Source organism: Delphinus delphis, chromosome 1, assembly GCF_949987515.2.
Source record: "Delphinus delphis chromosome 1, mDelDel1.2, whole genome shotgun sequence".
NCBI lineage: Eukaryota > Metazoa > Chordata > Mammalia > Artiodactyla > Delphinidae > Delphinus > Delphinus delphis.
In genome coordinates this window covers 2,120,474-2,144,168 of record NC_082683.1, presented here as the reverse complement: position 1 = coordinate 2,144,168, position 23,695 = coordinate 2,120,474, and the positions used below count along the sequence as shown (strand labels likewise).

Sequence of the window (23,695 nt, the reverse complement as noted above, 5' to 3'; positions counted from 1 at the left end):
GGGGATTGCTTTCTACGCGCAGAGACCGCCTCAGGCGAAGACTTCCCTCAGGCCCCGACACCTGTGGCTCCATGGTTCGCGTCCCCCGCAGGGCAGACGGGCTCTTCAGGGCTCTCACCCAGTCCTAGGGCCTCGGCTGGAGAACCCGACGCGCTGGCGAATTTTGAAGGCTCTAGGAGGCGGGCACGTGCTGTACGCTGCCTTCTGGTGCTCAAGGGACCCGTTATCTCCCTCCGACCGAGGCTCCCAGGCGAGGGGAACCCACGCGGCAATGTTGCCGTGGAACTGTGCGCAGCCCCGGACTGGTGCACGGCGTCCGCACCTCACCTGGCCCGTCTGGCTGACTGCCACACACCTTTATGGCTAACCTACTGTTTGCAAGGTGCGGGGTAAGGGGGGGAGCCCAAAGACGAATCACACAGGGTTTGATCTGGCCAGGGAAAAAAAAAAGGCCGGCACCGCCGAGCAGGACGCCTGTACGCATCCCCTACCCGTTCGTTCTGGGAAGTCGGTGGGCTTCCGCAGGGCGAAGACGCGGGCCCGGCTCGCGGAGGTGCGAGGAGGACCCGGGCCGGGTCTCGATTCTCAGAACTCAGGGGCGGGGTTGGGTGTCAGGGTCCGTGTCATCTTGGGGCGGCAGAGGCGCCGGCAGGGCCTGGCGGGGGTGTGGGGGGAGGCTGATGTTGGGTGAAGAGGACCCGGAGTCCCTAGTGGGCGAGGGGACAAGGCCCTCACGGGGCAGGCAAGGTCGGCAGAGCCAGCGCCGACGCAGCTGCTCGCTCCCGTCCGTGCGGAGGGCGGGTGCGGCGGAGCCCCGGGTCCGGACCCGGGTGTCCTTCTCCTCCTCGCGGGTCCGAGCACAGGTGCACGCGTGAGATGGACAAGAGGGTGCGCGCGATCCACGCGCTCTCCGTGCGGAGCAAGCGTCAAATTCGTTACTTCCTGGATCAGAGCAGCTCCTGAGCGTGAAGTGAGGGCCTTGCTGCAGGCATAGTTGCCGGATTTAGCCAAAAGACAAACAAAGAAAAACGAATATTTATTCATACTCCATGTATAAAATATAATATACGTATTATGCGCTATATTATATATTCTATACGCAAGCACATGTTTATGTTTGAATACATTTACATGTAAATATGTCTTTACATTAAACATAAATATATGAATATAAATACACAGACACACAGGACGCCAGTTAAATTTGAATTTCAGATAAGGGGGTAGTTTTTCAGCATAAATACGTGCCATGTGGTATTTGGGAACATATTTATCCTAGAAAATGATTCGTTGTTTACGTGAAATTCAGTTTAAGTGCACTTTCTGCATTTTATCTGACAACCCTAGCTGAAGGGGACTTCCCCACACCCGAGCACCGGCGGAAATCCCGGGTGGGACAAAACGCCGCGTCTCCTTTAAGGCGCGGCGGCGCGCGGCGTGCCGGGTGGCGAACTACAAGCCCCACAATGCACGCGTCAGCCCGGAGCCCTGACTGGCTGCGGCGCTCGTCCTCCGTCACTTCCGGTCGCGGAGGGGCGGTTGCGGCGGGCTGGGTTTCGCGGTCGTGGGGTCCAGCGGCCGCCATGAACTTCTCCGAGGCGTTCAAGCTCTCCAGCCTGCTCTGCAAGTTCTCCCCGGACGGCAAGTATCTGGTGAGCGGCCGCGGGGCCTGGGCCGAGGGTGGGCCCTCAGCGGGGAGGCGCCTGTCCTCACCGGGAGGCGGGGATCCAGGGAGCGGAGAGCGGGGCGGCCGCTGGGCCTGGATGGAGGGAGCTCGAGGGTCTGCAGGTGTGGGCCCCGGGCAGGTGCTGCAGACAGGTGACCCTGGGAAGGGGACCTGGGAAGATGCTGCAGCCTGGGAACCCAGGAAGCCGCCTGATGCCTGCACCTGGGTTTCCATCTGTTAAAGGCAGGTAAAAGCAATGCTGCTTTCACAGATTTGAGGACACAGGAGATATCGGATTGTTGTTAGTTTGTCACAAAAGGCACGTATATAGTCTACCAGTTGGCTGTAAACTGGTGCAGTGGTGCAGCTGCTTGTTGTCGCCTTTCCCAGCCCTCTTCACCCGTTTCTACTACATGCCAGATGAATAATTTAGATAACAGCATTCTATGCGCAGATAAAGAGAGTTGTCCGCACTCCTGAGATTTGAGCTGCTGATTCCATGGGTGGCAGAATGCTTCTGACATCACTGAGCTGTCTTGTACATGAAAGTTAAGTTTTGAAATATACCAGCGTGACCCGTGTATATCCTCAGAATCTTAGGGTGAGGGCATGTGGTGGGTGAGGGATCATTGGCATTGGAAAGACATGAAGAAGAAAAATTATGCTTTATAGAAAGTGTACTCAGTTTCACTAATTAGTAACTGATGCTTCCTGATTCTTTTTTCAGTTCGAGTTTTGTTAACATTCCTTTCATCCTTATCTAGTTCTTTGAGGATGGATGTACACGTTTGCCTTCTTTGTGGAGGTTTTATTCTAAATCACATAATATGGCATTCAGCTCCAAAATACAAAATGTCTTTAGCTTAAGTGGCACCCCAAAAAACCTTGGTATATTCAAAATACTCCCGCATACGTTAGGGGTTCCCCCCCCCTTTGGTCATTTATGAAAATTCTAGTGAATTATGAAGAGAGATTATATTTCCTCATTTAATTTTGGCACTTTTTTGGGTTTTACACCAAAATAATCAGATCTTTCTGATTTAAATATCGTGAGCGCTAGACAGTACTGTTACTGGAACCATGTTCTTCAAAGCTCTATCCTAGGTGCTGGAGAAAGTAGGGCCATGTTGCCATTTTTAATATCTTGCAACAGATTTGATAAGGTTTTTCCAAGTGTTGTTACAAACATTCCATTTTGTAAGGAGTTTATTGTAACTGATCACAGCTTTCAAAGCTACAATATGAAAAGATAGGCATGGGACACATAGTATTTCTAATCTGCAATCCCTCCCCTACTCCCCTTTTCCCATGCAAAACTCATGTGGCTTTTTTTTTTTTTTTTGGTCTGTGTTGGGTCTTCGTTGCTGCGTGCGGGCTTTTCTCTAGTTGCAGCGAGCGGGGGCTACTCTTCGTTGCAGTGCACGGGCTCTAGGCGTGCAGGCTTCAGTAGTTGTGGCACACGGGCTTCAGTAGTTGTGGCTCGCGGTCTCTAGAGCACAGGCTCAGTATTTGTGGCGCAGGCTCAGTATTTGTGGCGCACGGGCTTAGTTGCTCTGTGGCATGTGGGATCTTCCCAGACCAGGGCTCGAACCCGTGTCCCCTGCATTGGCAGGCGGATTCTTAACCACTGTGCCACCAGGCAAGTCCCTCTTGTGGCTTTTTTTTAATGGGAGTTTATAAAACAAAAATCCAATAATCCAGTTTGACCTTGATAAATACAAAAATGAAACAATTAACATTGAAAAGTCAGTTCTTGATTTTTGAACTGTGAGGTACTGTCCTATTAGCAGGTACGTTTACTCAATCATAGAAATTATTTGCTTGGATTTGGACATTATTAACAAATATAGACATAAAGTAACTGTATCTTTAAGAAACCTGTATTAACACTTAAACTTTTCAGAGTCAGGATTAGGAATAAGTTAATGTGGGTGTGTAAGAACCCCCCAGCCCTTCCTCCTATGAGTCCCACACGACTGCCACACTCAACACTTCTGACACATCTGGTCACCAACCGTGTGGGGTTTTTTCCCCACACCAAGCAGTTGTCCACCACGCCAGCTGTTTGACTCAATTCCGACACTGTCTACCTGGAGAGAGCGCCAGGTCCAACAGGTTAAGGGCTCAGTCCCACAAGACTGCTTCCTCCCCCTTCAGACGCCAATTGTGGGTCCAGGTTGTCACCTGTGCGTCTGACCAACTGGCTATAGGTCAGAGGTTCCATGATGTCCTCTTTGGGTTCCATTCATTTGCTAGAGTGACTCACAGCACTCAGAGAAACATGTTTACCAGTTTATTAAAGGATATGGTGAAGGACACGCATGAGCAGCCAGATGAAGAGGCACACAGGGTGAGGCCCGGGGGGCCCTGAGTGCAGGAGCGTCTGTCCCTGTGAATCTGGGGTGCGTCACCCTCCGTGTCTGGTTGTGCTCACCCCCCTGGAAGCTCCGAACCCCGTATTATTGGGATTTTACGGGGCCTTCATCGCATGGGCCTGAGCCATCATTAACTCCATTTTTAGTCCTTTTTGCCGAAGAGAAAGGGGGGGTGGGGCTGACATTTCCAAGCTTCTAATCTTGGCTTGGTCTTCCGGGTGACAGCCCCATCCAGGAGCCCACCCAGAGTTGCCGCTCTAGAACAAAAGACGCTCCTGTCACCCAGGAAATTGCACAGGTTTCGTTCAGGAGCCCTGTGTCAGGACCTGAGGGCAGAGACCAACATGTCTCTTCTGTTCTCTCATCACAGGTCAATGAGCATTTATGAAGCGTCCTTACACCTGCAGAATTTCAAACCTGTATGTTGCCTTTCTGTTGCTTAGGCTCCAAGTCAGACATTGAACAGAAGGGAACTGCGCCTCTGGGGTCGTTCTCCCCCGCAGCCCTGCACCTCCCTGCTCACTCCTTACAGCTTGTCTGCAGGTGATGGAAGCAGAGAGGATTGGGTTGTTCACAGATGGGCCTCTCCGCAGTGCCGTTTCCTGCTTCAGGGTTAGTCACACAGTGAAGAAAGTAGAACCTGACTCCAGTAGAGAGTTTGCAAATAATACTTTCTCCGGGGATTCAACAGTTTGGGCACCTGGTTTGTACATTTCAGTTTTATCTTCCATTAACTCCTCTTTGTTGAGAACAGGCTGTCCACGTGATGAGCACGAGGCCATCTAGGCAGGCGGCGTGTGTGCAGGGAGAGAAGGAGGCAGCCCCTGGTTGGAGGGCCGCGCCGAGAGCACCCTCCTGCAGAGCCCACACCGCCCGCCTCTCTCCTCCCTCTCCAGGCTTCCTGCGTCCAGTACCGGTTAGTGGTCCGGGATGCCAACACCCTCCAGATCTGCCAGCTGTACACGTGCCTGGACCAGATCCAGCACATCGAGTGGTCGGCCGACTCGCTCTTCATCCTGTGTGCCCTCTACAAGCGGGGGCTGGTGCAGGTTTGCGGCCCGACGCTCGGACGCCCCCCGTCCCGGAGCGTAGCCCCCGCGAAGGGCCTTGTCCTGTGCCCTGCCGGTCTGGAAGAAGAGGCAGCACAGCTCAAAGGCCGTTAATAGTTCGCTCATAGTTTAAGATAGTTTAAGATAAGAAGACACTTAAGTGTCCTTGATCTGTAACCAAGTTAACTCAGTAACAGGCAGTGTTCAGAGGGCAGCCCGGCAACTCGCTCGTCCTGTGTGGGAGCGCTGAGATGTGTCTTGTTGTAGACCCCGCACCTAACTAAGTGAGGTCTCAGGGACAGCAGAGGGGTGCCCCCTTCGAAGCACGACAACACGCTGTCACCGAGTAGCGCGCCTTACCTCTGCGGTGCAACCCGGGCCCAGCCCTTTGTGCTGGAAGGTTCCGAGGGCTCGCCCATGTTCGCCGCCACGCAGCTCTTGGCCGGTTGGCTTCAAGCCTGCGTAGCGCACTGACTCGTCCCTCTCTTGTGACTGTAGGTGTGGTCTTTGGAGCAGCCAGAGTGGCACTGCAAAATAGACGAGGGTTCGGCAGGGCTGGTGGCTTCCTGCTGGAGCCCCGATGGGCGCCACATCCTCAACACGACGGAATTCCACGTGAGTGGGACGCCCCGAAGGCCCCCTCCTCCTGAATTGCTTGGGAGCGTTAGAGTGGGTGGTTTGGGGGGAAGGGTATACGTCGTAAGTGGTCAGAGCATTATAAGCCCATGAGTGTTGTTGTATAATCTTTTTGCCCAGTTTTAATGAAAAGAAAAGATTTTTTTAAAAGAACAGCTTAAATTATATTTTTAAGGATTTAAACAGGTTCTTTGATTCAACAATTGAAAATGAACTTCAGGATGAACAAATTTACATCTTTCCCTCAAGACATCTGATCTGTGTGTTTCTAACCTCTTCATTCATTTCCTCTTCAAGCCTTGGACTTACTTGGGACATGGGGCCCTGGGCAGGAGCTCTGAGCGCGAAGAACATTTGAAGTCTGACAGTAAATCAGAGATAGCTCGGGTGGTGTGAGCTCATCTCGTCAGCGTGTCACATTAGGGGATCAGGGAAGGCTGGGGTGGTGTGAACACATCTCGTCAGCGTGTCACATTAGGGGATCAGGGAAGGCTGGGGTGGTGTGAACACATCTCGTCATTATATTGAGTTTGATGTCTGCCAGTTTAGGCCATTGGGGAGGGAGACAGCAAGTGAAGGGCGCCTGGTTTCTCCACGTTACACACGTTGACATTTTACAGGGCTGTTGGAGAGAACTTGAGCTGTTCATATAGCCTCATCTAAAAGGCTTCATGCTTATAATTCTTCAGGCCCAAATCCAGCCCCCAGACAGGCACCTGTCAGTGTGAAAGAGAAACCGTGCTCTTTGGACAAGGTTCACCGACAGGCAGCCTGCGCGCTGCCGTGAGGCCTGAGAACAGAGCGCTCAGGACTGCAGGGTGTCTGTGGGCCCCACCTCAGCCCGCGGGGCTCCTCGCTCTGCATTTTGCATTAAGCACATCCTTACTTACCTCAAGGTCTTATCTGTGTGTGCGCGTGTGTGTGCAGACACCGTACACTATGGTGTGCATTTGTCTAAAGTTTGCTTAAATGAATTCATACTCTGTGTTCTGTTGTGGTTCTTTCTTCCCCCTCGATATCGTTTTTGAGATTCATCCACGTCGAGGGTTTGACTGCTTCTTTCAGTCCTTGTAGGGAAAGTCATGCCACGGTTTATGCAGCCACCCTGCTGGTGCTGGGCATTGGAGCTGTTGCGGTCCATGCTGCAGGGAATGGACTGTGGGCGTCTGCTCCAGCCCGTATCCAGGCGTTCTCTCTCGGACGTTTGGGGAGGGGAGGTCGCCTGGTTGTGGGAGATGCGGTTTGATCAGGATGTGAAATGGATGCCAGTCCAGTAGAACTGCAGTGGTACTGCACTGTGGTTTGCATTTTCATTTCTCTAAGTATTGGTGACGTCGAGTTTCCATATCTTATTTTATACACACCCACGCACACACTTAATTTAAATATGTATTTCAGGTTCACGTGGAGTTTATAGTGGTCGTGTCAGGAGTGTATCCATTTTTATCTGTTCCCAACAGGATTTGTTAAGAAGTCCGTCTTTACCACCTGTCTCGAGAACTGAATTTCTTTACACCGACGCGATCGGTCCCGATTTTCCATTCTGTGCCGTCGTCGGCCCGTCTCCCTCCTGTGTTACAGGATGTTAACGTGTAACAGGGCTGTGCCCTCCTCGCTGCCTCTGCTCTGCCAGGTTTCCTCGTGTGTTTTTGAGGCTCTGTTACTAGAGCTGTTCCAGGTTTCATGGTGAACTGAGCCTTTTATTATTATAAACGGTTCTTCGCGTCTCATAGTTTCTTCTGTTCTGCAGCGTGTTTTGTCAGATGATGGCGTCAAACGCCATCCTTCCGTGGTTTGGCCTTTCAGGGTATATCATTTTCATCCTTTGACTTTCAGCCTTTCCGTATCCTTAAATTTTAGTATGTATGTTGTAAATAGCCTGTAGTTGTCTTAAAAAAAATAAACCCCGACCGGAAAACCTTTTCTTCTATCTCAATAAAGCCAATTGGAGCTACTTATGAACAGCAACATTCACCCGCTTTAAGCGTGTGGACCGTGAGCTGGGACACGTAGCTGCCGCCCCGGTGGGCATGGAGCGTGCTGACACCACCCAGTGGGCACCTCCCGCCCTCCAGGCATCCTGCTGCCCCCCTCCGGCCTGCTTCCTGGCGCTCTTGGTTTGCGGTTCAGATCCCATGTGGGAGGGGCCACGTGGCTTGCAGACTTTTGTGTTTGGCTCCCATCGCTCGGCCTCATGCTCTTCTTGAAATCCGTCCGCGTCTGTGGGCATCAGCTCCGGTTTCTCGGAGCTGAGTGGTGTCCCCGTGTGGATTCCCCACCCTGTGTGTGTATCACCCACTGGCCGATGGAGCTGTCGTGAATATCCTCACAGGGCTGTCTGCGGACGCGGGTTTTTCTTTCTCTCAGGTAAAAACCTGGAGTGGGGGGTGCCGGGAGGTGTATGTTTACAGCTTAAGAAACCGCAGACTCTTTTCCGCAGTAGCTGTGCCGTTTAGCCTTCCCCCCAACAGGGCAGGAGTTTGTTCCATAGTCTCACCAACGCTGCTCATCACAGCCCCTTCTGTTAGGCAGTCTGATGTGTGCTGGTGTCTCATTGTGGGTTTTCTTGGTGATTTCCATATGACTGATAATACTAAGCGTCTTTTGTGTGCCCATCATCCTATAACTCTTGTCTGTTCGTATCATCCGTCCGTTTCTTTATTAGGCCGTTTGTCCGTTTGTCCTTTTGTTGAGCTGTAAGGTTCTGGTTACAAGTTCTTTGTCAGATACATGTTTAGTAAATATTCTCTCCTGGTCTCTGGCTTGTTTTTACATTTTGTTAACAGTTTCTTTTAAAGAGCAGTCTTTCATTTTGACGGGGTCTAATGGGTCAATTTTTTCTTTTATCATTTGTGCACTTTGTGTCTAAAGAAATCCCTGCCCAGCCCAAGATCACAGTTTCTTCTGTTTTCTTTTAGAGTTTCTATGATGTCAGCTGCTAAGTGCAGATGTGGGATTTGTCTTGAATTTCTGTCCTTTCCCCACTTTGCACCTTTGTCAGAAATCAGCTGCCCGTAGGTATGTGGGGCTGTTTCTGGACTCTGTGTTGTTACATCGATCTCTTAGTCTGTCTTTGTGCCAATACCACGTGCTCCGGATCACTAAAGCTTAATAGTAGGTCTGGAAACCCAAATCAGTGTGTTTTCCAGTTTTGTCCTTCTTCAAAGTCGTTTTGGCCATTCTGGGTCTTTAGTATTTCCGTATCCATTTTGGAATAAATTAGTCAATTTCTAAAAAAAAAAAAGAAATTGTGCCAGAATTTTAAAGTTGAGATTGCGTTGAACCTGTAGAGCAATTGGGGATAACGGCCATCTTAACAGTACTGAGTCTTTGGATCCATGAACATAGGATACTTTTCGTTTTCTTAAGTCTTTAAATTATTTTTCTAAGCGGTATTTTCATTGGATAGATCTTGTACATACTTTATAGAATTTATTCCAAAGTTTTCCATTTTGTTGTATCAGCTCTTGACTCTGCTTCAGTCCAGGGGAAGGGCCAAGGGTGTTCACGCAGGTGTACGTGTGTAAACCGGGAGGAACTGGACCTCTGAATGCATTCCCACTTCTAACAAGAGAGGGAAGCCACGCACATCCATACTGATAAAGAACTCAGTGGGCTGCTCTCAGTTTGCTGTGTTCCTTTTTTTTTTTTTGTGGTACGCGGGCCTCTCACTGTCGTGGCCTCTCCCGTTGCAGAGCACAGGCTCCGGACGCGCAGGCTCAGCGGACATGGCTCACGGGCCCAGCCGCTCTGCGGCATGTGGGATCTTCCCGGACCGGGGCACGAACCCGCGTCCCCTGCATCGGCAGGCGACTCTCAACCACTGTGCCACCAGGGAAGCCCTGCTGTGTTTCTTGAGTTAATTTTCCAAACAATCTCTGAGTTGGAAAACGTCATTTTAAGTATTTTTGCTTAAGTACTGGAATTTTCCAGGTCACCGGCAGCAGTGATCAAGTAATAAAAATGTACTTCTTTTTTACGTCAAGACAGCTAGAAAGTGTTGTGGGAAAGGAGATGAGCCAAGGAACTCTTTCTCAAAAGTGACTGTTCTCTGGCGAGATTAGCGTTTCAGTTCACCCTTAAATGTGGCAACGCCTGAAAGCACAGCCCAGCCCAGAGGGGGGTCCTGCTGAAGGGCCGACACCTTGGAAGGACCCTTGGTGGTGACGGTGATGCCGTGGGACCAGACCTGAAATCCCAGGTCAAGGCCCCCTGGCCTCCGCTTTCCCGCCGCAGGGTGTGCGGGTGAGCACAGAAGCGGGCCTGGTCGGCGGCCCTCCGGGAGCCTGCCCTTCGGCCACCTCTGGCCTGTCCTCCTGCGCTCTCCCCTCCTGTGGTGCTGCCACCTCCTCGAGCTCACGGAGGGGAGGCGGGTGTTTATCTGCCTCTTTCTCACTGCATTTGTTAAGGTTACACACAGTTGGGTTTCTTTTAACGGCTTTTGATGGGGGATGGCTTTTGACGGGGGATGGCGGGTAAAAATCAGGCTTAGGTGCTTTGTGTCTTTTCTGCCTTTAACAGAGAAGTGTGGATGGGGCAGGGGGTGGGGGGCTCCCAGTCAGGAGCGCCCTGGGCCTTCCCTCCTCTCCCTCGCTCACCTGGAGGACAGGTGTTCCAGGCCAGATGGCGCCGGCTGTGCGTGTCCAGGTGGATTTAACACCCAGACCTGCTGGGCTGGGAAGCGTGTGCCTTTCCACCCTCCCTGGGCTCCGAGAGCAGGTTTTACAGGGAACAAGCCTGTCGTCAGGGTGGGCCTCGCTCCTGGGCCGTGCCGCGTCTGCGCGCCCTGGTGCCTTTGCCTTAGATGGACAAGCGCTTTACCTTGAGTACAGCCCAAAGTGCTGCCAACCCTGCAGCTTGTCTGCATCCCTCGTGTCCCCAAATGCCGCGTGAGCTTTTCACAGAGGCAGTTCAGGACATCAGATTCTTCCATCAGATTCTTCCATCAGATTCTTTTCTTTCCTAAGAGACAATGTGGAGAAAATGCAGTTAATTCATTTTTTAAACCTCCTAAGCTAAAAAAGAAAAAGGGCCTAGCTTGCAGGAATCACACTGGTACAGAAACGCGGGGCCCTGCGTTTTACTTCATGTGAAGTCCCACAGTTTTTAAAGCTATGCTTATTTGATGAAAGCAGTTTTCCAGCCCGTGTTCCTTACCTCACAACCACGCCTGGTAAACACAGCTTCGTCCGTGTCCACTGGCCTGGGGGCTGCGGGAGCTGGAGGTGGCAGGGCACCCACTTACCTTCCCTGACGGCCGATGGGAATGGTGTGGACATGCTTTTCCGAAACAGACATTTGGAAACTCCGGTCCAGGGTGACTGTTCACGTTGAGGCTCCGAGGGGGTCTGGGGCGGCTCCAGCAGCCCTCCCCATGCCTGGGTGCGGGGGCCTTGCCTGCTCACAGGGCCGGGGTGACAGTGCGTCCCCCTCCACCGACCCCGAGCGCAGCTCCCCGAGCCCAGGCGTCCATCCCTGGCGCACTCGCCGGTCCCTCACTGACATGTCTGCTTCCTGCCGTTTGCAACAGCCCGGGCAGCTGTCGCTACCTGCGCGATGTGCCCACGGTGGGTCCCCCAGAAATCTCCCGCAGAGGCCTCCATGCGCGGAGTCGGGCCACTTCCCGTCCCTGCCAGCCTGGGGCTGCCCGGTGAGGCAGAGCTGCTCGCCCTTCATCTGCTTCAGAGGACTGAGGAGCGTCCCGTGTGGCTTCCCTCCTAGACGTGTTTCTCTAAGCAGCGTGTTTAGGGTTATTATTATGTGAGAACTGTGACTACGGCATCCCCCACCCTTATCCGCAGGGGATGCCTTCCAGGACCCCGTGGATACCTGAAACCCCTGCAGTGCTGGACCCTCTATATGCTGCTGTTTCCTGTACAGACGTGCCTGTGATACAACATAAATGAGGCCGAGAAGGAGGGATGACAGTACTTTGAACTACAATGAACTTGTATTTAACTTTGTGTCACTCAGATAATGTTGTCACAAAATGAAAACCAAGGACCAGGAGCGTTAAATTTAACAAACATGGGACTTCCCTGGCAGTCCAGTGGTGGTTAGGACTCTGCGCTCTCACTGCCGTGGCCCGGGTTCCATCCCTGGTCAGGGAACTAAGATCCCACAAGCCGCCTGGCGCAGCCAAAAAAAATTTAAATGTAACAATCATAAGATGTGAGTTTGACACCCGTCTTCAGGCAGAAAACACCACGGGACCGCTGACGCGGGAACTGCTGCGGGAATCTCTCGCTTGGGCGCTGACGATCTGGTGTAAGACTTGGAATGGACTCTCCAAAGATGCTAAATATATGCTGTTTCCTTTCTCTTTTCCCTCCCTTTGCCCCTGGCAGCTGCGGATAACTGTCTGGTCCTTGTGCACAAAGTCCGTGTCCTACATCAAGTACCCTAAGGCTTGTCAGCAGGGTGAGTCGGCCAGAGGTACTCAGAAGCCATTCCTCTGTCGTAGTTTGGGGCTTGGGGACCTTTTTACCTTGGAAAATTTCAAACACAGGCAAGAGCTGCCTCGGCCGTGTGTCAGCTCATAGCCAGTGTTTTTCCTCTGTACCCGCCCCCCGCCCCAGACCTCCTAGTGAGTACTTCATCTGTGACCATTCCCACCTGTGTCTCTAGGGCTTCTCCTGTACGCGACGCCAGTGACTAAGGAGGGTATATTGTCCTTTAGGACGTCAAAGAAGAAGGACTTACACGTAAACCCCTTACATCTGCTGCCTGACTGGGTACCCGCTCAGGTCCCTCCAGTTCACGTCAGTCTCGCACCCCCACCTCACACACCGGATTCTGAACCGAATCCTCCATTGACTTAACTCTGCGAGGCCTGGAGTGGGGAAGTGGCGACCTGTCCCACCTGGACATCACCGACGAGGGCCAGAGGCATGTGTCCTCTGTGCCGGCGGGGAGCCCGCCCCCGCGGGTTTAGCTGGGCCAGTCGGGTGCCCCACTGTCTTGAGTCCTGAAGTTACATGGCGGTATTTCAGTTAAGAAACAGAAAGAAGCAGTACATAGTTTGAATGATTTTTCCATTTTTTTCTCTTGCCGTCAGCAGTTTGAACCTCACATGTGAATGGTGTGCAATTGTACACTTATTTTTTATTTTTATAGTTTGAATATCAGTGTCTCTCCAGATGACACACACCCTTCTTGGTGGAAATGACAGCTCTGTCATTTAGGTGTTCTTTTGACCCATGAGGTATGAAATGTGGCCACAGGCTCGGTTCACTAATACGGACCGAGAAAGTACAGTCTGGTTGCAGCCAGATTCTTACCTTGAATTGACTTCTTCCAAATTTAAATTCAAAAATAAAAATAGGAAATGTCATGACAAGCCTGCTCCGAACCAGCTGAGTTTCCTGCGGTTAATTTCCTAAGAACACAACACTCCGTAGGGCACCGCACTTCCCAGTAATGGATTGGGGCTCGTCGGGGCTCAGGTCACTGTATTTCTCGCAGGTTCACTGCAGGTCAGAAGTCTGAGCAAGGGTGTGGAGACCCCGCCCTTTGTAGACACACACTCCCTGCTACAGACGCCGGGCTCTGTGTGCCACGTCCCCCTCTTCAGACCTCTGCTTTCTCTTTCTCGTTCTAACTTGAAAACCACTGCTGCAATCTGCTTCTCGATCCCGGGACCTTTCACTCTTCTCGGCAGGAATAACCTTTACCAGGGACGGCCGCTACCTGGCGCTGGCCGAGAGACGGGACTGCAAAGACTACGTGAGCATCTTGGTCTGCAGCGACTGGCAGCTTCTGCGGGTGAGACTTGTCCCCACCTGGGAGCCGAGTGGCCCTGGGGCGTGGGGGGAGGGGAGGAGTGCATTGTCTGAGGTTCCAGGGCATCTTCCGTGGTATGGAGCGATGTGATTCCACATTCCCAAAGGCCGGTGCTGCCTGTAACCACGTGGCACGCACACCGGCAGGCGTTCGTAGGATGTGTTGAGATGACGCGTGCTTGCGGTGTGTTCACAGTTAACAGGCCACCAGGTTGGTGCCGCCTCCCTTCCTGTTGGTTCCGTGGTATTTGCATACGTGTGGCTGCATCAGGCGGAAGAGTGAGCCGGAGTTTAACACTGAGCACGTTCCTGCGTGGGGCAGGAGGCCATGGACACAGACGCACAGGGCCGGGCAGGACCCCCGGATGCCACCAGACAGAGGCCTCCTCGACGGGGCAGGGATGTCCTGGGAGGGTCTTGCCTGGGCTGGTCTTAAAGGCACAAGACTCAGCCAGGCAAGAAGCAGGTACAGGTGCGGGGCGGACGGAGGCCTGAGCCACGTCGCAGCCCCGTGTGCCCGGCCTGCAACCTCCCCAGCGCTCAGGCCGGACGGCACAGCAGAAGGACACGGCTGTACACGTTTCTGTCCGTGTCCAGATGAGGATATTAAATACTGAATGTGTTAACACATCAGTTACAAAATAAACGTTCGTGTATCTGTTGAAAACATTTTCAATTTCATCTCTCCCCCGCCCGCCTCGGCAAGCACTTTGACACGGACACGCAGGACCTGGCCGGGATCGAGTGGGCCCCCAACGGCTGCGTGCTGGCCGCCTGGGACTCCTGCCTGGAGGTAGACAGCCCACTCGGGACCCTTTCTGCTCTAAGCGCCGACGCCAGTATTTCTCTCACGGCCTCCGAACGCCGAGCGCATTAACTGCGTCTTTCAGACGTCGAGCCGAGGAGCTTGTTAGCACCCGGTTCCCCCTCCCACCGTGTTACCGCTTGGCTCCCCTAGTTGTGGTCCCACGTCCCCGTTTCCCACCGCCGTCGGGGAGGGCAGTGTCCCCGCCCCGAGTCTCACTGCCTCCGCTCTGGGTTCAGTAACAATTTCAATGTCTCGGCAGTACAAGATCCTGCTCTACTCCCTGGACGGCCGGCTGCTGTCTGCGTTCTGTGCTTACGAGTGGTCCCTGGGCATCAAGTCCGTGGCCTGGAGCCCCAGCAGTCAGTTCCTGGCAGTCGGGAGCTACGACGGAAAGGTGGGAGGGCGTCCTCGGGGTGAAGCCCACGGCCAGTGCCCCAGCGGCTCTGACCACGTGGTTTCCACCCGCCCCCCGCCACAGGTGCGGATTCTTAACCACGTGACGTGGAAAATGATCACAGAATTCGGGCATCCCGCGACCATTAATAATCCCAAAATAGTAAGTCTGGAAGCACGTTTCCGTGTGAACAGTATTTGGGGAAGGGGGTCGAAAACTGCTCTCTCACTTTCTGTTACTTATGGTGCTTACGTCTGTTACTTATGGGTCCTTACATCCCCATAACCTTCTGATACTGTAACATTTCAATCGTCAGACTTGCCCAGTGGCCTTTGTTTCTCCTGCCACGTTCCCAGGGGGTCCAAAGTGGTGTCCTTCCCCTCCCCAGCCCCCAGCCCCCAGCCCTGCGGCTCGCTCTGGGACCAGCTCCTGCTCTGCGCTGTGAACAGGGTCCCCTGCCTGCAGGCGCCAAGCATCTGCACCCACTGTGCTCTGGGCCAGTCGGAGAAGAGCAGGCAGACCCTTGCCCCATGGAGTCTGGGCCAGGGCTGGGAGGGCTGGTGTCTCCCCCGGGTGGGTAGGAAGGCTGCCTGCCGAGGGGTCCTGGGGCAGACACAGGGAGGAGGTGACGCAGGGTTTGGGGAGGAGCAATTCCGGCAGTAGGAACAGGCACAGGAGTGCAGAGGCCCTGAGGTGGGAACAAGCATCCGTTTATTCAGCAGGCGCCGGTCTGGGTGCTCGGAGACCTTGGGACCCGGAGAGACACCCCGCCTCGGGGGGGACAGCAGGGATGGGGACAGACACCCTAGTGAGTTGTCTGCTGGTGAGGGACCTAAGATGGGTGAGTGGTGAGGAGAGAAGCAGCTCTGACGCCGGCAGGGACTGGAGGACCTGCTGGAGCTGCAGAAACAGGACTGGAAGGCGGCCGGGTCGGGTGGCGCCGCCCCAGGCCTCACAGGGTTCGCCGGAGGTCCTTCCACCCCGCGGCCGGTGCGGTCTGAAGGTGTCGGGCCGCTCGTCCTTTCCGTCAGGCCTCCGGTGACGCACGCCGCCTCGCTCCTGGCCCGTCTGTCACCCGTCCCCACTGAAGTGCTGGCCCGGGGGTGAGACCTCGTGGAGAGTGCCCAGGAGGGCGCGGTGAGCGGGGCCGCGGCTGCACATCCTGCCCGGGCCGTCTGTCTTCCAGGTGGTGTACAAGGAGGCCGAGAAGAGCCCGCCACTGGTGCTGGGCCGCCTGGCCTTCCCTCCGCCCAGAGCAGCGGCTGGACCCCTGTCCTCCACGGAGAGCGAATGTGAGCAGCTGGGCCCGGGGTGGGGGCCTTTCTCTTCCTCCCCTTTCCTTTCCTTTTCTTTTATTATGGAAAAAAGAGTTCTCTGGGTCCAGGTAGATTCCAGACGCTCCTTGTTGTTGTTTCGAATCCTCTCCTTTCCTGCGATGCCTGGTACCCAGCGTCTCTCTTAGCTGTGAGCCAGCAGGCCACCTGGCCACTGGCTCTGTTGACTGAATACAAGCCCTGGGAATCCTCATTTGACGGCTGGTCCTCTGAGGGCGACTTTTTAATGAACACTGACTTCCTTGGGTGAGCAGGGCCCTCAAAGGGCTCAGGGAGACACCGCAGCTGTGTCGGGGACCTGGGACGTTACTCGTCTGTAAAATGGCATAATTAGGGCGTCAGAGGAGCCACTGGGACGGCCACCAGGCCCTGCAGTGGTACCTGGCCCGTCGCAGCTCCAGAAACACGGCCTCGCATGGGAGGGCGCGAGGACAGGCCTTGTGCGCCGCGGCCAGTTTCCCACCGAGCCCTGTTTTCCGTAAGACCCTGCCCTGTGTTTGCTTCTCGCCCCGCAGGGGGTTGTGGGCAGGACCGCAGGCCCTCGCCCCGCGGGGAGGCTCAGGGTGCTCTCTCTTTTGACGCCCAGACGAGGTTGCCTCGGTGCCGGTCTCCTTACAGACGCTGAAGCCTGCCGCCGACAGAGCCAACCCCAGGATCGGCATCGGGGCGCTGGCCTTCAGTCCCGACAACTGCTTCCTGGCGACGAGGAGTGGTCAGTGGCCCGTCCACGTGTGTGTGCTGTCCCCTCACCGCTCCCTCGGGGCCGGGCAGTCGAATGGCTTGAAAGGAGAGTCGGGGTGCGGGTCTCCCGCACGTGCTTCCCCCTGTCCTGCTGCAGAAGCGTCTCGGGTCACTGGGCCCATCGGAGCAGCAGCCGCTCAGCCGCTGCGCCTCCGGCCCTGGCCTCTGCTCCCTCTACGTCCCTCTTTGGGAAGGAGCAGGGCTCAGGCCGACAGGACTCCCGTGTGTGCCAGGCAGCCCCGGGGAGGGCCCCCCGCCACTGAGACCCCAGGCAGCATCCGTCCTCAGGCGTGAGCGGCTCGGGGACTCAAGCGGGCCTGTTCATGTCTTCCTTCCTTAGACAGCGTCCCCACCGCCGTCTGGATCTGGGACATCCAGAAGCTGAGGCTGCTCGCGGTGCTGGAGCAGCTGTCCGCCGTGCGCTGCTTCCAGTGGGACCCGCGGCAGGCCCGGCTGGCCATCTGCACGGGGGGCGGCAAGGTGTACCTGTGGTCGCCGGCGGGCTGCGTGTCGGTGCAGGTACCCGGGGAAGGTGAGCGCAAGCGGGGACGCGAGCAAACGCGGCCTCGAGCAGAAGGTGAAAGCCCTTCTCAGGAGGCACCTTCGCATAAACCTCAGGGCCGCCGGGTGTGCGCACTTGACTGGGGCCCGCGGCGTTTAGCGTCCCAGGCCAGGGGGAGCCTTCCCACCCGCTGAACTCTGGCGCTCCAGCTGGGTCACCCTGGAACGCTGGTCTATCCTGCTCTAACCTCCTTGCTTCCTCCAGGTGACTTCCAGGTGCTCTCCGTGTGCTGGCACCTGAGCGGGGACTCCCTGGCCCTCCTCAGCAAGGACCACTTCTGCCTGTGCTTCCTGGAGACGGAGCAGGGGGTCGGCACAGCATTCGGGCAGAGGGGTGACCACACGTAGGACCCGTGCACGATCAGGCCCACGTGGCTCAAGGTGGGAGACCTTGGCTTGTGTTGGCCGTGGGAAAGGAGCAGAGCTTCTTGGTGCTGCGTCTCCCACTGGGGTGGCCCGGAGGAAGCGTTTTGCTTCTGTTTTTCTATAGCAAGCCATTTTTGTTAATACGTATGGTATAAAACTAATTTTTGTTACTTAAAATAAATATTTGCTAATTCATAAAATGTCTCGTGCTTACTTTCTTCAAAGGTTTAGGTCACGGGAAAGTTTTCTAGGTCAGTTTTAAGTTTGGGGTTCACTGTCTTAGGGAAACTGTGCCCCAAGTGGCCAGTCCCCCTCACACAAGACCCGTTCTGCTCGGAGCCTCCATTCTGTCACTGAACGCTTTGGAGAGCGGCCTGTGGGTCCCATGGGGCCTGTTCCGGAGAGGAGGGGAGCCCTGAGCACCCGGGGTGGGGTTGTACCTCCAAGGGAGGCTGGAGCTGCAGGCCCTGGGGCGGCTGGGTCAAGGTCGGCTCCCCGCAGGGACCGTCCGCTCTGGCTGTCCACCTGGAACAATCCGGGTGCTTCAGGAAGGCGGCCAGGGCTGAGAAGGCTGGTGGGGGAAGGAGGGTTTGTCACCCTAGGTAGAGGCTGGGCAGTGCACACCACTCCCTGGTGGCCATGAGGGGAGCGAGTGGCACAGAACCCTCACTGTGCACACAGCAAAGGGCTCAAGACCAGCGCACAGAACAGCTCATGCTCTAAGATCCTCTCACTTAACAGGACACTTGCTTGGCGGTTGCACCTATTTTAATAACTTTAAGAAAGGAATGACACCCACTGTTTTCATGTTTCAACTCAGATTTTAAATGTCTTTACTACAAGACCGAAAGCAAAGGCTCAGGACCCAGGCGGAGCTGTGAGGCAGCCTTTCGATGTGGACGGGACCCTGCATCCGAATCACGGCCATGCTGACCACAGCTACGCCAGAGTCAGAAATAATGAGGAGGAACCGGCGGGCCAGCAGCTAAATCCTCAACAGGCGCTCCCAGGCAGACGGCTCAGCCGTGGACGGAACGACGACTCCCCCGGGCTGGTGTCTAGGGGCGAGCTGCGTCAGGAGACTCTGATGTGGTTCCTTTTCAGAAGTGCATTCTTTACAAGCAAACTAAGCAATTCCCTTTTTAAATACGAATATGACAATACAAACTAAACCGAGTTGACAAAATTGTGTGCAAAGAACTCATCAATGTGACTTTCTCAGACTAATGACTTGTCTTAAAATGATTTCCTGTAAACCTTTTTGGGCCTGGGAAAGATGCCATTAGTAGTATTAACACAATATAGGTTAATTTTAGAAAAAGGGTGACTTTAGGCCGAACACGTATTTCCACAAAAGCCAGTGTCCGTCCGTTCAGGAGCTGACAAGGCAGACCGTCTCTTGATGAGCTCGTGCCTGCTGGCTTCTTTCAAATTAGCTTTAAGAAAGTGGATTCAATCTCCAAATACAGATTTGGACACCAACTGTAAACCACCACAGGCACTGAGTCTCAGGTACCTCCCTGGATGTAGCGATCTATGTAGCTGCGGTGCTGACAGGGCTATTGCACTGGAATCACGCAACGTTTATTATTAACATGCTCCAGGGCTGGGGTGGGAGGGACCACGGGAAGCCAGATGGAGACCCCAGCGGTGGGGGGCACGGAAACTGAGGTTCTAGGAAGCAGATACCGGCCAGGACGGTGACAGCAACATTCATTCTGCTTTGTCTGGAGCTCACGTGACCAGACGCCCAGTATCCAGCTGAAGTATGTGGTCCATCTGACTATGCTAATCGTGCCCAGACCCCTACAGGTAAGGGGCTCGGACCCTGCCAGCGGCAGTGGGGCTGGCCAGAGGCCTGACGCCCCCAGGGTCCCATCGGCCTGGCTCTCCCAGGGAAGGGACCCGCGTGCGCGTGCGGTGCCTAGAAGCCGATTTTGCCTCTGGTCATGGAATAGCCCAGCTTAGCCTCGTTGTTGATGAAGGACATCAGCCCCACATAGGTCTCGATCAGGAGGGGGCACTCCAAGACCAGCACGCCGCCAGCCTGGCCCGGCAGAGGACTCTCCTTCTGGGCTTTTTTGACAGCTTGGATTAACAGAGCTTTGAAGCCATCCAGCTGTAAAGAGAAGACAGGGAGCTTGATCAGATGATCCCCCACGCGTCTGTGTCAGCCCGTCCCCACCCTGGAGAGACGCCTGCCCAGACGCATCCAGCAGCCCTTGGGCTCATCTCCTCCGCGTCACCCTCCAAGTGTCACACCTCACCTCTGCGCTCACCTGTGACTGGCTACAGCCAGTCCTCACGGGCCTCACTCTGCCGGTCGACGTGGCTTTGCCGTAGTGACCCACCTACTCCTCCCCACCACCCACCAGGCGGTGAGCAGGCCAAGGTGCACAGCTGGCAAGTGGGGGCCTGTCGCCAGTCCTGGACCCGGCTCTCACCACCCCAAGGCCTCCTCTCCTGCTGAGCACGCACACTGCCCAGCTCTACCATGGGCGGGGGTCACCTGCCACACCCCGAAGCCCTTCTGGGCCCTTCTCCAAGACGACCACAGCCACAGAGGACCCCATCGTAGAGCTACGCTGACCAGCAGCTGCTAACTACACGGGGCTATTTAGACGTAAGTTAACAAACTTTTAAAAACCAAAAGTTTATTTGGGGCTTCCCCAATGGCGCAGTGGTTAAGAATCCGCCTGCCAGTGCAGGGGACACAGGTTCGAGCCCTGGTCCGGGAAGATCCCACATGCCGCGGAGCAACTAAGCCCATGCACCACAACTACTGAGCCTGTGCTCTAGAGCCTGCAAGCCACGACTACTGAGCCCACGTGCCACAACTACTGAAGCCTGCGTGCCAAGAGCCCGTGCTCTGCAACAAGAGAAGCCACCACAATGAGAAGCTCATGCACCACAGTAAAGAGTAGCCCCGGGGGCTTCCCTGGGGGCGCAGTGGTTGAGAATCTGCCTGCTAATGCAGGGGACATGGGTTCGAGTCCTGGTCTGGGAGGATCCCACATGCCGCGGAGCAACTAGGCCCATGAGTCACAACTACTGAGCCTGTGCGTCTGGCGCCTGTGCTCCGCAACGAGAGGCCGCGATAGTGAGAGGCCCGCGCACCGCGATGAAGCGTGGCCCCCGCTCGCCACAACTAGAGAAAGCCCTCGCACAGAAAAGAAGACCCAGAACAGCAAAAATAAATTAATTAATTAATAAACTCCTACCCCCAACATCTTCTAAAAAAAAAGAGTAGCCCCGGCTCACGGCAACTAGAGAAAGCCCGCACACAGCAATACAGCCAAAAAAAGAAAAACTAAATAAATAAATTTATGGGAAAAAAAAAAGTTTATTTTCTCTGTTTAGCCACTGTTCAAGTGCTCAGCAGCCCCGTGTGGCCACCGTCCTGGGCAGCACAGGCCTGGAACGTTCCCGTCCCACTGGGCAGTGCTGCTGTTGCTGTGTGTGTTCTTACTTGGCACAGAGAGGCCGTCTTCTCGTCCATGCCAGCCATCGGGTGCTCTATGAACGTGGTGTACGGCACATTGGTGGACCAGGGGTTCCATCTGCTTATGAAGGACGGGCGGCTCTGCTTGTCCCACTGGATGCGAATCCCAAAACCTTCTCGCCTACCGAGTGGGAAGAAAGGGACCAGACCTCACACAGCAGGCCATGGCGCCCCCGAGCACCTGCTCAGTCGTGGGTGTGAGATTAAAAAGCTGTGCCACCGGTAAAGATAAGACCGATGACATTTCACAACAGTGAAGGGCCCGTGGGGTTTGACGGGAATGGCGTGTCTAATAACGACAGCTTTCAGCACTTTAAAGTGTGACAAACTGAAAGCACTGTCTTAGTTGTGCTAACTAAACGAGTAATGTTTTTCAAGTTTAAATCCTTTTCCCTGAGCATCTTATTGTTGGCCAAAATTTTGAGCTTATCTTAGCTTCCTGAATTCCCTCCCCAAATCTCTTCATCAAAACTCTGAAATATACCGTTTAATTCAACTGAGTATACTGATGGCCAGGTTTCTCATGTTTCAGAAACCTCCCTAACAGATGAAGATCAGCTCTTGAAAACTGGCCATCAAACGTTTCCAAATTTAATCTTCAGTAATATCTGCAAATCAAAGCGACACACTACCTTTTTCTTTTAAAAATTAACCACAACAGAGCTTGAGGTGATAGGTGTAATCCTTTCTTGGCGGGAGTAAAATGCTGAGTGTGGCTCTTATCTGAAGAATACCCACGTCGGGCCTATTTTAACGTACCCTGAGTTCATTTTACTACAAGCCTAATAACTGTCTCTTGTGCCAGAATTCCTTCTAACGCACCCTGTGGGGCACAAGTCACCTGTCTCTACACTCTGTTGCTGTTGAAGCAAGACATTCACTGGAGGCTGGTTTCGGAAGCGCTGACTGGGAGGCCTTGGTGGCGGGCTCTCTGTTCAACACACTTACTTATTGAGCGATTTCGGGGGAAACTGGAATTCTCCGTAGGAGATGGTGTCCACCGCGTTTAAGGCTACCCTGACCACCTGCTGGCACTGCAGGCTGATGAAGTCGTATTTACAGATGAGCAGCGCCTGGTCGGTGATGAGCACCAGCCGCTCCTTTTCGTTGTTCCAGTGATCGACCCTGCGGGCGGCAGCGGTTACTTCGGCGCCCGGGGCGCACAGGCGCCCGGGCCCCTCCCCAGCGCGCGCCCCCTTACTCGGTCAGCAGCCACACCCCCTGGATGTCGCCGTCCTCCACGGGCCGGACCACCATGCGGATCTCCTCCACCGCCTGCTCGATGGTGCCAGGCTGCTGGGAGCGTGCGGGGCGGGCCGGGGGCGGAAGTCACAGGTCACGCCCGCTCGCCCGCTCCGCCCACCCACGCCCTGTCCCGCCCCCGCTCCCAGCCTCACCCGGAACACGAAATACTCCTTGACGCGGGCGCGCCGCGTGGGGTCGTGGACATTGAGCGGCCACAGCGTCTGTCGCAGCGGAGTGCCCGTCCCCAGCCGCCCCCCGCCGCCGCCACCACCGACGCTGCCGCCCGGCCCGACTTCCTCGTCAGCCGCCAGCAGCGCCGTGGGGCTCGTGCCCGCCGAGTCCACCGAGTCCCGCAGCTGCAGCATCGCCGCGCCCGCCACCGAGCGAACCCGGACCGGACCCGACTCGGCCGCCGCCGCCGCCGCTGCCGCCTGAGTCGGGCCCTCGGCCCCCGCCCCCGGGCCCGCTCCGCGATGAGGCCCGCCGCGATTGGCTCCGCCTCGCCAGCCCCGCCTCAGGCTCCGCCTCCTCCCTCCCCCCTCCGGCCCTCGCTATTGGATCGTCCCCAGCTGTCTTCCGCGATTGGTCCTGCCCGCCGCCGTTCACAATCGCTCCCGCCCTTCGCTGCGCCGGAAGAGCGCGCCGCGCTCACGCCCACTTCCTGTTTACGCGTCGGGGAAGGGCGGGGCCCAGGCAGGTTGCCAAGGCGACGCGGAAGGCCCGGGGGAGACGGGAGTCATGTGCCGACCGCTCCTCCCACAGTAAATCGGGTGCTCACGCGCCCCCACCCCGCAGGGTGCGGCGGGCTGCTGGGGACGTTCTGGATCCCAGACCTGAGGCACGACGTCCACGCCCCTATATTCAGCTTCGGCTGAAGTGCAGCGGACCTCCGGGATGGGACCCCGGCTCCTACCCAGAGTGACCGCCCCCTGGACTGGGACTCTTTCCGCCCAGGGTGATCGCCCCCTGGATGCCGACCCCTGCCGGGGGAGACCACTTCCCTGGACGCACCTCCTGCCCGGTGTGACCACCACCCGGACTAGCACTCCCCCCAGAGTGTCAACATTGCACAGCAGGGGCAGCGCGGGCTTCGGGGACTGGAGGAGCGGCGGCCCGCGGAGCAGAGCTCTTTCCTGAGCACCCCCGCCTTTCTGACCGCGGGTTCATGGATGGAGCGACGGGGACATGGGCCCAGGGCTGTGCTAAATGCAGACGTGCTCCCCGCGCCTAGGGAGCA

The 23,695-nt window shown here is 55.5% G+C and overlaps 2 protein-coding genes across 3 annotated transcripts; one reads left to right on the top strand and one right to left on the bottom strand.

Annotated features, from left to right (window-relative positions):
- Positions 1 to 1,516: 1,516 nt before the first annotated feature.
- On the top strand, positions 1,517 to 17,905 carry WRAP73 (WD repeat containing, antisense to TP73). The gene is made up of 12 exons (XM_060013254.1): positions 1,517 to 1,652; positions 4,938 to 5,090; positions 5,589 to 5,705; positions 12,074 to 12,146; positions 13,387 to 13,490; positions 14,214 to 14,300; positions 14,575 to 14,709; positions 14,794 to 14,871; positions 15,896 to 16,001; positions 16,630 to 16,755; positions 17,125 to 17,316; positions 17,551 to 17,905. The coding sequence occupies exons 1-12, from the start codon at positions 1,584 to 1,586 to the stop codon at positions 17,691 to 17,693; spliced, it is 1,383 nt and encodes a 460-aa protein (XP_059869237.1). The 5' UTR covers positions 1,517 to 1,583; the 3' UTR covers positions 17,694 to 17,905.
- Positions 17,906 to 18,512: 607 nt separating this feature from the next.
- On the bottom strand, positions 18,513 to 22,914 carry TPRG1L (tumor protein p63 regulated 1 like). Of its 2 annotated transcripts, none has more exons than XM_060013235.1 (5): positions 22,611 to 22,914; positions 22,415 to 22,509; positions 22,162 to 22,338; positions 21,181 to 21,334; positions 18,513 to 19,830 (listed from the first exon to the last, which is right to left on the bottom strand). In XM_060013235.1, exons 1-5 carry the CDS (start codon positions 22,821 to 22,823, stop codon positions 19,636 to 19,638), a joined length of 834 nt encoding a protein of 277 aa, XP_059869218.1. In that variant the 5' UTR covers positions 22,824 to 22,914; the 3' UTR covers positions 18,513 to 19,635. The 2 variants fall into 2 exon arrangements, with proteins under 2 accessions (XP_059869218.1, XP_059869227.1); XM_060013244.1 differs by having other exon boundaries at positions 22,415 to 22,506.
- Between the last annotated feature and the right edge of the window lie 781 nt (positions 22,915 to 23,695).

What these genes read in the sequence shown, in the direction of transcription:
- WRAP73 (XM_060013254.1), top strand. Translation starts at nt 1,584, where the DNA reads ATGAACTTCTCCGAGGCGTTCAAGCTCTCCAGCCTGCTCTGCAAGTTC. An exon ending in ACAAGCGGGGGCTGGTGCAG is followed by an intron (nt 5,091 to 5,588) that starts GTTTGCGGCCCG and finishes TTGTGACTGTAG; the next exon opens with GTGTGGTCTTTGGAGCAGCC. An exon ending in TCAACACGACGGAATTCCAC is followed by an intron (nt 5,706 to 12,073) that starts GTGAGTGGGACG and finishes TGCCCCTGGCAG; the next exon opens with CTGCGGATAACTGTCTGGTC.
- TPRG1L (XM_060013235.1), bottom strand. Translation starts at nt 22,823, where the DNA reads ATGCTGCAGCTGCGGGACTCGGTGGACTCGGCGGGCACGAGCCCCACG. An exon ending in GGGGTGTGGCTGCTGACCGA is followed by an intron (nt 22,339 to 22,414) that starts GTAAGGGGGCGC and finishes TGCCGCCCGCAG; the next exon opens with GGTCGATCACTGGAACAACG. An exon ending in CCCCCGAAATCGCTCAATAA is followed by an intron (nt 21,335 to 22,161) that starts GTAAGTGTGTTG and finishes CCCACTCGGTAG; the next exon opens with GCGAGAAGGTTTTGGGATTC.